General features: G+C 35.9%; 2 protein-coding genes across 4 annotated transcripts in view; one reads left to right on the top strand and one right to left on the bottom strand.

Moving 5' to 3' along the window:
- Window positions 1-520: 520 nt before the first annotated feature.
- The window catches only part of LOC145724324 (protein disulfide-isomerase A5), a 32,524-nt gene continuing 19,187 nt past the window's right edge, over window positions 521-13,857 (bottom strand). Inside the window, exon 12 of one of the 3 annotated variants that reach the window (XM_081972500.1) lies at window positions 521-537. The gene's annotated coding sequence lies outside the window, so the exon portion shown is untranslated. Of the gene's footprint in view, window positions 538-9,401; window positions 13,464-13,857 lie in introns of those variants that run through there. The other 2 variants (XM_081972499.1, XM_081972501.1) reach the window with 2 other exon arrangements.
- Window positions 11,888-13,053, top strand: LOC145725713 (uncharacterized). The gene is given in 4 exon segments (XM_081974573.1): window positions 11,888-12,361; window positions 12,419-12,450; window positions 12,452-12,536; window positions 12,538-13,053. Coding segments are annotated over 4 exon segments (1,107 nt in total).

Genomic DNA, 13,857 nt, shown 5'->3' with positions numbered 1-13,857 from the left:
AAGATTTGCAGTTTTAGGGTACCAATTTAAAACCATTTGTGTTTTATAGAAAAAATTACAAATTATTTAGCAAAAACCAAATTTTGACGACAAAAGTTGTAGATAATTTTACCCAACGAGGATATAATAACTAAAGGAGGTTATTGCCGTAGTAAATATTTGTCACATTATTGTCGGCAGCGCCACGATGGAGCTCTGGTAAAACTACTTAAAAGTTATGCACGGAAATTGCTTTACCGACAGAGCAATCAGCTGATGGTAATGTATATCAAACTTTATTTGTATTTACATTTTGTCTACCACATTTTAGCAAAATATAATATAAAATCTAAAACATAATAACAAAATCTCACTCTTGAGTCTTACAGTCTTTTGAAGACAGCTTTAACAAATTGCTTTCAAATCCAAACTGTACCTCCAATTCTGTGTGAAATCCATACTGTAGCTCCAATTGTGTCTGTGTTCTGCTGTAACTTCAATTTACATTTCACTCCCATCTCTCGGACAACATTAGCCAGAAAAGAAAATCTTTCCACCCTAGAAACAGTACTTTTTTGGCGAGGTTTTCGGTCTTAATGGCTTCATTTCTGACCAGAACAATTTGCCAAACGGTTTATGCTGTGGGTTTCAATTTTGATTTTGAATTATCACAATTTAATAAATAACACTTGCGCTTGCCACAAAACGACAATACTTTAAAGACAGTGACAGTAGATTGACACTAAAAGCCCAGTTTGAAGATAGTAGTGGCGCCGCCAAGTTCCTCCGTACATAAGCTTCGAACACTCTCCTTTAGTTATTATATCCACGTTGATTTTAAAAGATAGGCTAACTAAATTATTTCTGACAGCTGTCATTTTTGAGTTACGAGGTAAACTTACCTTTTTTTAAAAATGGAAAGTCATTGACAACACTTAAAAATTACTGACATAACAACTGAACTAACATCAAAATTGAGTATGTTCGGTTCACAACATCTCCCCCTTGTAACGGGTGATTTTTTAAGAGGTATAGGATTTGATTTTCAAAAAAAACACAAAAAATTTGAAAAAAATTGATGAAATCTTTATTGGAATCGATAGAACGATCAATATAACACTTCATTCAATAAGTCCCGGGACCAACTAAGAAAAACAATTATTTTTCATGAAATTCGTCTTTATTCATCAATATAGTTCCCTTCTAGAGTGATACAATCATTCCAACGATTTTCCAACTTTTCTATACCATGTTTATATTCAGGTGTGTAGTGGTGGATCCAGGTTTCGTCCATGGTCACATATCGACGCAAAAAATCCTTTTTATTACGGTTCAACAGCTCCAAACAGCGCTCTGAATCATCAATTCGTTGTTGTTTTTGGTCTATAGTGAGCACTCGCATCACCCATTTCGAAAGCAGCTTTCGCATACCCAAATGTTCATGCAAAATTGTTAACACACTACCTTCTGATATCTTTGATGCCTCAGCTATCTCACTCACTTTCAGTTTACGATCAGACAATATCATTTTGTGGATTTTTTTGATTGTTTCTGGAACAACAGCCGAATTTGGGCGTACAGACCGTTCAGCGTCATTTGTGTCTGTACGACCGCGTTTAAAATCAGCAAACGTCCTACAAATCGTTGTTTTCGATGGAGAAGAGTCCCCGTAACATTTTTCAAGCCATTGTTCTGTTTGGACGGTGTTTTTTTCCCATCAGGAAACAGTGTTTAATCAGCACACGAAAATCACTTTTTTCCATGTTTTGAAAAAACTCAAAAGTTGTTCACTTTAAAAAATTCTCACAAACAAAATATTGGAGGGAATGAGCTCAGGATTTGACAGCTGTCGTTTGAAAGATGGTACTTCAAGGGAAAAATATAAAAATGCGATTTGTAGTGCCACCTGTGGGTTAGTCCCGGGACTTATTGAATGATGTGTTAGAACGATCAATATAATTTAATGTTTGAAGATGATTTCATGTAAATGTTGGCCGCGGCTCCGCTTTTTAGATGGCCCATGCGCAAGGTCCAATTCTGGCACACTCTCTCCAACATATCGGCCGGTATTTCATGAATAAATGCTTCAATATTGGCTTCCAGTGCGTCAATCGTTGCTGGTTTATCCCTGTAGACATGAGCCTTAACATGGCCCCACAAGAAATAGTCCAAAGGCGTTAAATCGCACGATCTAGGCGGCCAATTGACGGGCCCAAAACGTGAGATAAACTGTTCACCGAAGGCGGCTCTCAATTTGGCCATTGATTCGCGTGCCGTGTGGCATGTGGCACCGTCCTGTTGAAACCACATGTCAGGCATGTCCAATTCTTCCATTTTGGGCATAAAAAAGCGCTCACCATTCACAGTGATGTTCCGGCTATCGTTGCCTTTGAAGAAGTACGGCCCATGATGCCACCGGCCCATAATCCACACCAAACAGTGACTTTTTTGTGATGCATTGGTAGCTCTTGCAATGCTTCTGGCTGGTCTTCACTCCAGATGCGGCAATTTTGCTTGTTGACGTATCCATTCAACCAGAAATGAGCTTCGTCGCTGAACACAATTTTTCGATAAAAAAATGGATCTTCCTCCAACTTTGAACTTTTCCAGCGCCCATTCACCAAATGTTAGACGTTGTGGGAGGTCGTGTGGCTTCAATTCTTGCACCAGCTGTATCTTATAAGGTTTACACCCAAATCCTTTCGCAAAATTTTCCACGTAGTGGAGTAACAGAGGCCCAATTGCTGCGAACGGCGGCGAATCGACATTTCACGGTCATCAATAACACTGGCGGATACAGCCGCAATATTTTCTTCGGTCCTGTGTGTGTAAACTGGGTTCGAAATGTAGTCACAACTTCCGATTAGCTCCCTCAGTAGGCCGACCAAACTGCCCATAAATTGGAAGAAGTGCGCGATGCATTCTCTTAACCGAGCATGGATTTTGATAGTAAAATTCAATAATTTGCAAGCGTGAACAAGTTTGACAATGACACAAGACACGATTCACGCGTGATCTGTCAAAAACAGTGTTGTCAAAAAAATACCAGCAAAAAAATCACCCGTTAGTAGCTATAACGCTTTCGAGAGGGGGAAGAAGATCACTATTGTTATTGTTCCTTCATTGTTCTATAATTTGTTGTTGGTTTTTTAACTTAAATTCTATTGCCTCTACAATATGCCGTCCACTTGTTTGCCAAATTGTAAAAGCAATTTGATGAAAGGCCCAAAAGTGTCAGTCTTTTACTTTCCAAAAGACCCTGCTCGAACCCAACAGTGGTTGAAAGCTTTGAACTGGAATGATTTTACTCCAACACAATACTCAGTGGTCAGTACAATATGCTTTCTCATTCAGTAAACTTATTGCCTCTTACATACATAGGTATGTGAGTTACATTTTGAGGCCGCCTGCATTTTGAGAGCAACAAAGGTTTACTCTGAAGAAACAGGACAGCTTTTAGAAGTTCCATTCGCACATTTACATTTTAAAAGAAAGGTCTTGGTAATAATATAATACCCATTTACCAAATTTTCTTTGATTGAGCAGTTTTTACATTAGTTTGTTGTACTTTCCAGGACAAAGGGTTCTAACCAAACTAAGCCATATCTATACATATCTGGATCAGGAATGAAGCGTTCTTTGATTTTTCACTCACAACTTCTAATCAACTACACGAAAAAATAAAAATAAACTTTCTACTGCATCTGCATAGGTTTGTGTACAAAACGAAAACCGCTAACGCCGCCATTAAAAGTGACATTCTAGGCTTTCTTGTACAGAGGGCGGTGGTCCAAAGAATAATTCAGCAGGCGCCTTGCCATCAGGTGCTGATGAACAAGGAGTTGTACGGTAGCTGAATCGAAATTCTTGGATTGTTTCGCTCATTTCTCCTCCCTCCTTGAATTTAATCAAACTTCACCGGAAGACCTAAACGAGCAATTATTGGTCGAAGGACCATTAATGAGTGCAGCGGATAGCTGTCCACAGTAATTAAATAGTAAAGTCCGTTGATTGGGCCGGCGAAGTCCATATGCACTCGGTGCCAAGGCGCGGTAGGCTTAGGCCAAGACTGAAGCTGATGTTTAATAGGATTTTTTGCTGCTTTGGTTTTGGTACTTGTGCAAGGTCCAAGTCCGGGCGAGAAAACTTCTGGGAGACTGCAATTTTGTTAGGACAGATTGACCTTGTTCTGTTTTGACTGTTAATAGGTGGATCCCTCAATGGAATGTCTAGGAGTCCAAGTGCTTCACAAGCAAATAGACGAAGAATGTTACTGGATCCTTCTTTTGCGACAAACACTGTGAGAGGGTTGCCTCAAATTGTCCTTTGAAATGGCAAAGAGCTGATCCATCAAAACTATGGCCACGAAGAAAACTGCGTTTTAGTTCCGGAGAACCAATACACTTGTGAGATTTCTCATCAATAAGTTCTGATCCGGAATCGACCATAAATAATAATGCGGACTGATATAGTTGGTTTTGATATTCGATCATATCACAGTTGTTCTGCATGATGCCGATGATTGCTGTATTAATATTCCATGTTTCCACTGGCGCTCAAGATGGCTATCAATTTGAACACTTGTGGTTCTTGTATGGACAGTTCTAAGACCAGTGGAACTCGTTGCAACGAAGACAATTGCTAGGAGGATGCTTGCTTTTAGATTTTGCCTTGATGTCACATCTGGATCTGAAAGATCCGGCTGATTATGCTTCACTGCATGGACTACGGCACTAGTAGGACGCTGCAAATCTTTAGAATCTGCTGCTGTTTGAAAAAAGGTACGGGCGTCGCTCATGATATCATCAAACACGACGTTTCCTCGGGTTTCTTGCAGTTTTGCGAGGATTCTAGTTTAGATTGTTACATGTCCAGCAGTACAAGAAACACACGAAATTCCTCTACTGTAAGATCCAAAAAATCTGCGTAACTTTGCATTGAAACGGCAGATGTATTTGTCCAATGTCTCATCTGGTAGCATTTCCATTTGAAGGCACGCTAATCGGTCTAGTTCTAGCAAACGCGGTTGAGCGTATAAAGTTCTAAGAATGTCCACTAGGTCCTTATAATTTCGACTGCCAATATCCGACGATGTGTCGGAGAGGCGGGTCAAAAGCATCGGAGTCAGGATCCATTACCGGACTGCGCCAATATTGTGTCACACAAACTTGCGGACTTTCACACAAAATTCTCTAAAACTTTCCCCATTTAACCGACTCCGTAGCCTTTACGGTTACCGAGATACATTGTAAAACCAATTTGGGACACACTGTTTTTATTACTGGAGCCTTTAGGTGTGATTTTGGTTCTAACACACCATGAAACGTTAAGGTTTGCGAATGTAACAACTCAATATTGCCGTACTCTGTAACTGGTACTGCATTTTGTGATAGTAACGACAGAATCGACCCGTAATGGCAATAAATTCATTTTTCTCTTCATTTATTCTGCTTTTTTTTAAAAAAATAACTTCACAGCTATGCCATGTTGTTTGTACTTTGTACCTATATTTAAATGATATTAGGCTAACCGCTAAGATAGAGCCATATGTTTCTTTAGTGAGATAGAGATTAGTTTTCGTGATAGAGTAACGTGTAAGTTATTTATTTAACAAGGTATTGTTGGATACACTTTTGAAATATATTCGAATGCACTTTTTTTTTAAATAAAACACTCATCTATTATTCTTCCCCTTCAGTTTTGTAGATGTGGTTGCATAATATCATGACTGTCAAAAATGTATTTAGGTTTTTTTTTCATTATATTTTGTAACAAATAATGTGAATTTTGATGTTCGATATGTTTAAATAAATTCATATTTAATAATTTCTTGCTTTATTTACAATAACGTTCAAAACAAAATTGTTATACATACAAGTTCAAGTGGGTGTTACAGGCGATTTTGTCTCTAACTGTCCTTTCAAACTATGTTTCTGGCAGTTCAAATTTTGACACCGCTTTTCTCTCTGAGTGTACCAAATTTTGTAGTGTTTTTTTAGGTTATTGGATAGGAAATTTAATGAGGATTCCAAAAATGTGCTAAAAACATTCATTTTCTTACTGCAAGTCAGTTTTATAGACGATTTTGTCCCTGACTGTCCTTTCAAATTGTATTTCTGACAGTTCAAACTTGTCACCGTTTTTATCCATGAATGTACTAAATTTTGAAGTGTTTTTTCAGGTTATTGGATAGGAAATTTAATGAGGATTCCAAAAATGTGCTTAAAACACTCATTTTCTTATTCCAAGTGAGTTTTACGGGCGATTTGGTTCCTGACTCTCTTTTCAAACTGTATTTCTGGCATTTCAAACTTTGACACCGCTTTTCTCACTGACTATACCCAGTTTTACAGTGTTTTTCAGGTTATTGGATAGGAAATTTAATGAGGATTCCAAAAATGTGCTTAAAACACTCATTTTTTTTACTCCAAGTGAGTTTTACAGGTGATTTGGTTCCTGACTGTCTTTTCAAACTGTATTTCTGGCATTTCAAACTTTGACACCGCTTTTCTCACAGACTATACCCAATTTTACAGTGTTTTTCAGGTTATTGGATAGGAAATTTAATGAGGATTCCAAAAATGTGCTTAAAACACTCATTTTCTCATTCCAAGTGAGTTTTACGGGCGATTGTATTCTTGACTGTTTTTTCAAACTGTATTTCTGGCATTTCAAACTTTGACACCGCTTTTCTCATTGACTATATGAAATTTTGCAGTGTCTTTCAGGTTATTGGATAGGAAATTTAATGAGGATTCCAAAAATGTGCTTAAAACACTCATCTTCTTACTCCAAGTGAGTTTTACAGGTGATTTGGTTCCTGACTCTCTTTTCAAACTGTATTTCTGGCATTTCAAACTTTGACACCGCTTTTCTCACTGACTATACCCAATTTTACAGTGTTTTTCAGGTTATTGGATAGGAAATTTAATGAGGATTCCAAAAATGTGCTTAAAACACTTATTTTCTTATTCCAAGTGAGTTTTACAGGTGATTTGGTTCCGGACTGTCTTTTCAAACTGTATTTCTGGCATTTCAAACTTTGACACCGCTTTTCTCACTGACTATACCCAATTTTACAGTGTTTTTCAGGTTATTAGATAGGAAATTTAATGAGAATTCCAAAACTGTGCTTAAAACACTCATTTTCTTACTCCAAGTGAGTTTTACAGGTGATTTGGTTCCGGACTGTCTTTTCAAACTGTATTTCTGGCATTTCAAACTTTGACACCGCTTTTCTCACTGACTATACCCAATTTTACAGTGTTTTTCAGGTTATTAGATAGGAAATTTAATGAGAATTCCAAAACTGTGCTTAAAACACTCATTTTCTTACTCCAAGTGAGTTTTACAGGTGATTTGGTTCCGGACTGTCTTTTCAAACTGTATTTCTGGCATTTCAAACTTTGACACCGCTTTTCTCACTGACTATACCCAGTTTTACAGTGTTTTTCAGGTTATTGGATAGGAAATTTAATGAGGATTCCAAAAATGTGCTTAAAACACTCATTTTTTTTACTCCAAGTGAGTTTTACAGGTGATTTGGTTCCTGACTGTCTTTTCAAACTGTATTTCTGGCATTTCAAACTTTGACACCGCTTTTCTCACAGACTATACCCAATTTTACAGTGTTTTTCAGGTTATTGGATAGGAAATTTAATGAGGATTCCAAAAATGTGCTTAAAACACTCATTTTCTCATTCCAAGTGAGTTTTACGGGCGATTGTATTCTTGACTGTTTTTTCAAACTGTATTTCTGGCATTTCAAACTTTGACACCGCTTTTCTCATTGACTATATGAAATTTTGCAGTGTCTTTCAGGTTATTGGATAGGAAATTTAATGAGGATTCCAAAAATGTGCTTAAAACACTCATCTTCTTACTCCAAGTGTTTTACAGGTGATTTGGTTCCTGACTCTCTTTTCAAACTGTATTTCTGGCATTTCAAACTTTGACACCGCTTTTCTCACTGACTATACCCAATTTTACAGTGTTTTTCAGGTTATTGGATAGGAAATTTAATGAGGATTCCAAAAATGTGCTTAAAACACTTATTTTCTTATTCCAAGTGAGTTTTACAGGTGATTTGGTTCCGGACTGTCTTTTCAAACTGTATTTCTGGCATTTCAAACTTTGACACCGCTTTTCTCACTGACTATACCCAATTTTACAGTGTTTTTCAGGTTATTAGATAGGAAATTTAATGAGAATTCCAAAACTGTGCTTAAAACACTCATTTTCTTACTCCAAGTGAGTTTTACAGGTGATTTGGTTCCGGACTGTCTTTTCAAACTGTATTTCTGGCATTTCAAACTTTGACACCGCTTTTCTCACTGACTACCCAATTTTACAGTGTTTTTCAGGTTATTGGATAAGAAATTTAATGAGGATTCCAAAAATGTGCTTAAAACACTCATTTTCTTACTCCAAGTGAGTTTTACAGTCGATTTTGTTCCTGACTGTCTTTTCAAACTGTATTTCTGACAGTTCAAACTTGTCACCGTTTTTATCCTTGAAAGTACTAAATTTTGTAGTGTTTTTTCAGGTTAATTGGATAGGAAATTTAATGAGGATTCCAAAAATGTGTTTAAAACATTCATTTTCTTACTCGAAGTCAGTTTTACAGGCGATTTTGTCCCTGACTGTCTTTTCAAACTGTATTTCTGGCATTTCAAACTTTGACACCGCTTTTCTCACTGACTATACCCAATTTTGTAGTGTTTTTTTATGTTATTGGATCGGAAATTTAATGAGGATTCCAAAAATCTGCTTAAAACATTCATTTTCTTACTCCAAGTCAGTTTGACAGGCGATTTTGTCCCTGACTGTCCTTTGAAACTGTATTTCTGACAGTTCAAACCTGTCACCGTTTTTTTCCTTGAATGTACTAAATTTTGTAGTGTTTTTTCAGGTTATTGGATAGGAAATTTAATGAGGATTCCAAAAATGTGCTTAAAACAGTCATTGTCTTACTTCAAGTAGGTTTTACAGGCGATTTTGTCTCTGACTGTCCTTTCAAAATTGTGTTTCTGTCAGGTCAAACTTTAACATCGCCTTTCTCCCTGACTATAGCAAATTTTGTAATGTTTTTCAGGTTATTGGATAGAAAATGTAATGAGGATTCCAAAAATGTGCATTAAATTGTCATTTTCATGGTCCCTGATTGTCAAACTGTGCTCAAAGGTTGCAAAAATCAGAGTTAAGAAGTTTTCTTGCAGTATACGACAAAACGGGTTCTGCGAAATTTATGACAGTTATTTTGATAGCAAAAACCACGTGATATCTGTCACTAATGTCAAAATTTGTCAAAAAAAACAACAACCTTCAGAGGTGGAAGTTGGACAACGCCAAAAAGGAAAATGGACATGGACTCATGGTGGACAGTCCTTACAAGTATAAGTTTAATCAATAACACAAAGCAGTTCCAAAATGAGTATTTTCTTTTTATTTATAAAAAGTTTACGTTGTTATTCTATGCAGTATAAAGTGAGATTCGATTAAATCAACTCAAATAGAGAAAACTGTGTATATCATACAAAAATATATAAAACATCGTTGATCACTGACACGTGGAATGAGCAAAAATCAATGCAAATCACAACCAATAAAATACTCTGTATTGGTGAATGGAGGGATGAATGTAAAATGGAAATCACATAAGCACCAGAAATGTTTTCCAGGCGAAAACCACACAAAAAAAATGTGATCGATACAAATAACACGACACAATCTCATAACATCAAACACTCAATAACTGCAAATACATCCAATTAAATTACTCTTAAAATATTAGAAGTGTGTAAAGCGTTAGTCAATATCCTTATTGCTTTTAAATCAATAATTGACCAGTTAATATTGCAACAAATTCTGTTAAATAACACCAAGACATTTAAATTCTTAGAACAGTCCAGGGTGCGTATTCTTGAAACGAGGGAAGGGAATTATCAAGAGAAAGACCTGTAGAATGTGACAGAAACCCGCCATTGGCAGTTTTTCCGTCACATTCTATCAACACTTTTCTTGAGAATTCCGTTCCCTACTTTCAAGAATTAGGCCCCAGGAAATGTGTACTGTTCTCGCGGACTGAGTTTACCCGTGCGTTATCCCCCTGTGATTTAGAAGTAGACATGCATTATTGACTTCATCCTTGTCTATTGTTCACTTTCAGAAAGGGTAAATATCTAAGTGAATGTCTTCCAAAAAAAAAAACATTTACTGATTAGCGCGTCATTGTCAGTTTGAAAACCATCGAAATTTATTTGATTTGTTTACTATTAATTCTTTTCCGTTTCTTTGAGTTGTTAATTATTTATAAAGTTTTCTATTTACCACACCACCACAGTTCTTTTAAGAACTATTATTTCTACGCTTTTAACATTCTGTAAGTACTTTCATAATATTATTATTATTATTATTATTATTATTATTTTTAAGTCGGCTGTCACGATCTAACCAAAATTGGCACAATTACTAACCTGTTTTTTAAAAAAAGTGGGAGTGTCTATTATGGTGTTTATTTAGCCAATTGGTTTTTCCTAAATTCGGAATTACTTACTATTACAGTATTTTTTTAGAAAATGCCTGGAAAAATTCTCCATAGACAAGCCCAGCAGTTAATTCTTAACTTTTGTGAATATTTTGAATTGGAAAAAACCAATGGAGGACCTTTAGAAGCTTTGTCATCTGTTCAGGAAGAAAATATAGTTATTTGTTTTACAAGGCGAAAAAATAGCGCTATTGAAAGATTTGAAAGATGAGGCAGTAAATGTGAATTTTCGCCGAGTCAAACACATAATTTTTTCGCCGATTATTGTCAATCAGAATAACTTTTTATATTTAAGTAGTAATACACCTCTCCTGTTTCTAATAATGAAAACTGTCCACCTATGATGTACCTACAACAATAATTATACCTGTTTGGTTGCTATGATTACGATCTTAAATAGACATCTTAAATAAGCCAAAATTGACATCTAAAAGTTTCGTCAAATTTATAAGTTGTTTCTTCATGATGGAGACTATGGAGAGTGACGACGATGTACCACTCCGGAGGTGCGAGAAGCAGCCAGGAATGTAGAAATTAATCTCCTACCGGAAAAATCGAAAAAAATATATGAAGACACTGAAAAGATATTGATTTCTTTTTATCACACAAATCACTCCTGGTATTTTTTTTTTACAGGGATGTTAAAAAATAGATAGTTTGTAGGTAGTTAATTGTTGAGCGGTTTTTGTTTTCTGGAATTTAATCAATTTTGAATGATTGACTGGCGGTTTTTTGGAAGTCAAGAAAAGAAAGAAGATTAGAAATAATAAGCATCGAATTGATTTGAGTATTCCGCTGGAATTCGAGAGGTCTACACCGGGCGTGTTAATTAGGCTACTTCCCTTGAGGAGATCAAGCAAATTGGTCGAGGCGTGTTACATTAAATCCACAAATCTCACCAGGAAGAGCTATCATTATCTTTGGAAGACGTCCTGCTGCAGCAGGGGAAGAAGATTCTAAAAAGCCAGAAGTTTCCACGTTCTTCGAGACCGTCTCGGGTTTGAGATAAACCCTTTGGCATCACAGCAGATAAAGGATTATTCTATAGTGCGGGGAGAGAGGGCGTGACGTGCGGTGATATTAAAAGAACAGTAACAGACTGTAAGTAAAGTAATTTCTTTTTAGAATTAAGAATCTTTCGAACTCATAGATAACAGTATTGTAGCAGTAATTTTTAGTTTTGTATTTTGTGAGAGAAGGTAATTATATAATAGGTTAGTTTAGGTTTATTCGTTGTCCTAATAACACAACGTTTTGGCATCCCTGTATGGTATTTCTTGTTTTGCTGAATTTAAATTCTAAATTCATTTGTTATTTCATTTTGTGGTTCGACACTAGGAGTGATTTTTTTGTGAGGTAAAAATGTTCAAAACAAACGGGCCTTCTTGTACTGTTGGAGAGAACCGGGATGGCAGTCAGGAATCCGTTCAGGAAAGTGAGGTGGACATTATAATGCAAATTAATAAATCCAACCCATTTCTCTCCACGTCAGGACAAGGAAGGTCATCCAGTGTGAATCATAACAACACATACTGCCGATTTATGGATTACCGGAAGAACAAGAACATCGGTTCGTTTTCAGAAAACGTGTTAATCGCATATTTTGCTGAGCTGTCTCAAAAACTAAAGTCTTCTACATTGTGGAGTGTATATTCTATGCTCAAATCCACCTTAAGCACTCATCATAATGTAGATTTGGCAAAGTATTTAAAACTAAGGGCCTTTTTAAAAAGGCAAAAAGATGGATACCAACCCAAAAAATCTAAGGTGTTTGAGAAGGAAGAAGTTATTAAATTTTTATCGGAAGCTCCAGATGCCAACTATTTATCAACCAAAGTAAGTTTCAGAAGTTTGGATCGAATTTTAAGTGAATAACCAAGTATTTTTGTCTAGGTTGCGGCGGTTCTTGCGATTGCCGGAACATGTAGACGAACTTGTGCGAATGCAATTAGATGATATTGAAGATATGGGCAATAAGCTATTAGTTTCCCTTCCTGATACCAAAACGAAGAGACCTTCAGAGATCTTTTGTGGTATCAGAACACCTGGACATGTATAGAAAATATGCTTCTTATCGTCCTTCTGGATTTGAAAGCCGAAGATTTTTCTTCAGATATTGGAGGGGTAAAGCATTAAAACAAGTTATTGGAATTCATAAATTTGGTGCTATGCCACAAGAGATAGCAACTTATTTAAAACTACCAAATGCTCAGAAGTACACTGGACATTGCTTTAGAAGGACGTCTGCTACTTGGCTTGTTAATTCTGGAGCTGACATCACAATGCTAAAAAGACATGGAGGATGGAAGTCCACAAGTGTTGCTGAAGGCTACATAGAGAATTCAGTCGAAAGCAAAAGTGTGATTAGTGAAAAAATTCTAGCGAATATTCCCTGCAGTGACAGTGGGAAGAGAAAAGATGAAACTTCTAGTTCATCGGTGTATTTGAAAAATAGTTCTAACGAAGTGACCGACAAATCAATAATAATAGAAGGATGTTCTCATTTTACTGTTAATGTTTATAAATAATTATATATACTTTTGAATGTTTGACTCCAAAAATGTTATAGTGTTTGGTGTTTTTTCTTAATAAATGTTAAATTTTATGTTGTGTAAACGATGTCATATTTATATTGTTCCTGCGCGAGGTAAGCGGCAGTAAAAAATTTTTACTGCCCAGGCAGTAAAAGTGGTTGTTTACAGCCTGTCGTTAGGCACTAAAACGACAGGTTTACTGACAATCGGCGAAAAAGAAATTTGAAGACCTTACATATTCTTACTGATGTATTTTTTTTGATACTAGAAGGTTGTAGCTGCTTTGAAAATTTCCCGCAAAACTGTTTATTCGATTCAGAAAAAGCAAGCAAGTAATCTTATGATTTCCTCACCTAGAAAACGTAAATCGAGATGTTATCGACGGGCCAAGACCACTGATTTATCTGAAAGCATTAAAATGGATGTTTGAAATATATTATATTATGATATGTACAACGATAGTATGTTAATAATAGTAAAATATATCTACTTTTGTAAGAAACGTCTATTAACATTTCGTTGTTTCCAGAGACTGAGATTTTTGGGTTGCATTATAGATTTTTCATAAAAATTTCTTGAAACATATTAATAATAAAATCATAGAAAAAATAAAATAAGCGTCTAAAATGTTTTCCAGCGGGTTTAAAATAAAATAAGTGGATTGCAACCTGAAAATGAGATAATACTACAGCATCACTCAGAATGTCTTATTAAATTTTTAATTTGTTGTATTTATTTTAGAGAAACATGTAACCATCCAGAACCTAAATCAAGAGCTTAAAGTTAAAGAAATACTAC

This window comes from Ips typographus, linkage group LG2 (assembly GCF_016097725.1).
Source record: "Ips typographus isolate SLU linkage group LG2, UJ_Ityp_2.0, whole genome shotgun sequence".
Taxonomy (NCBI): domain Eukaryota; kingdom Metazoa; phylum Arthropoda; class Insecta; order Coleoptera; family Curculionidae; genus Ips; species Ips typographus.
The sequence above is the reverse complement of the archived record's forward strand: the minus strand, read 5'-3'. Positions and strand labels throughout refer to the sequence as shown.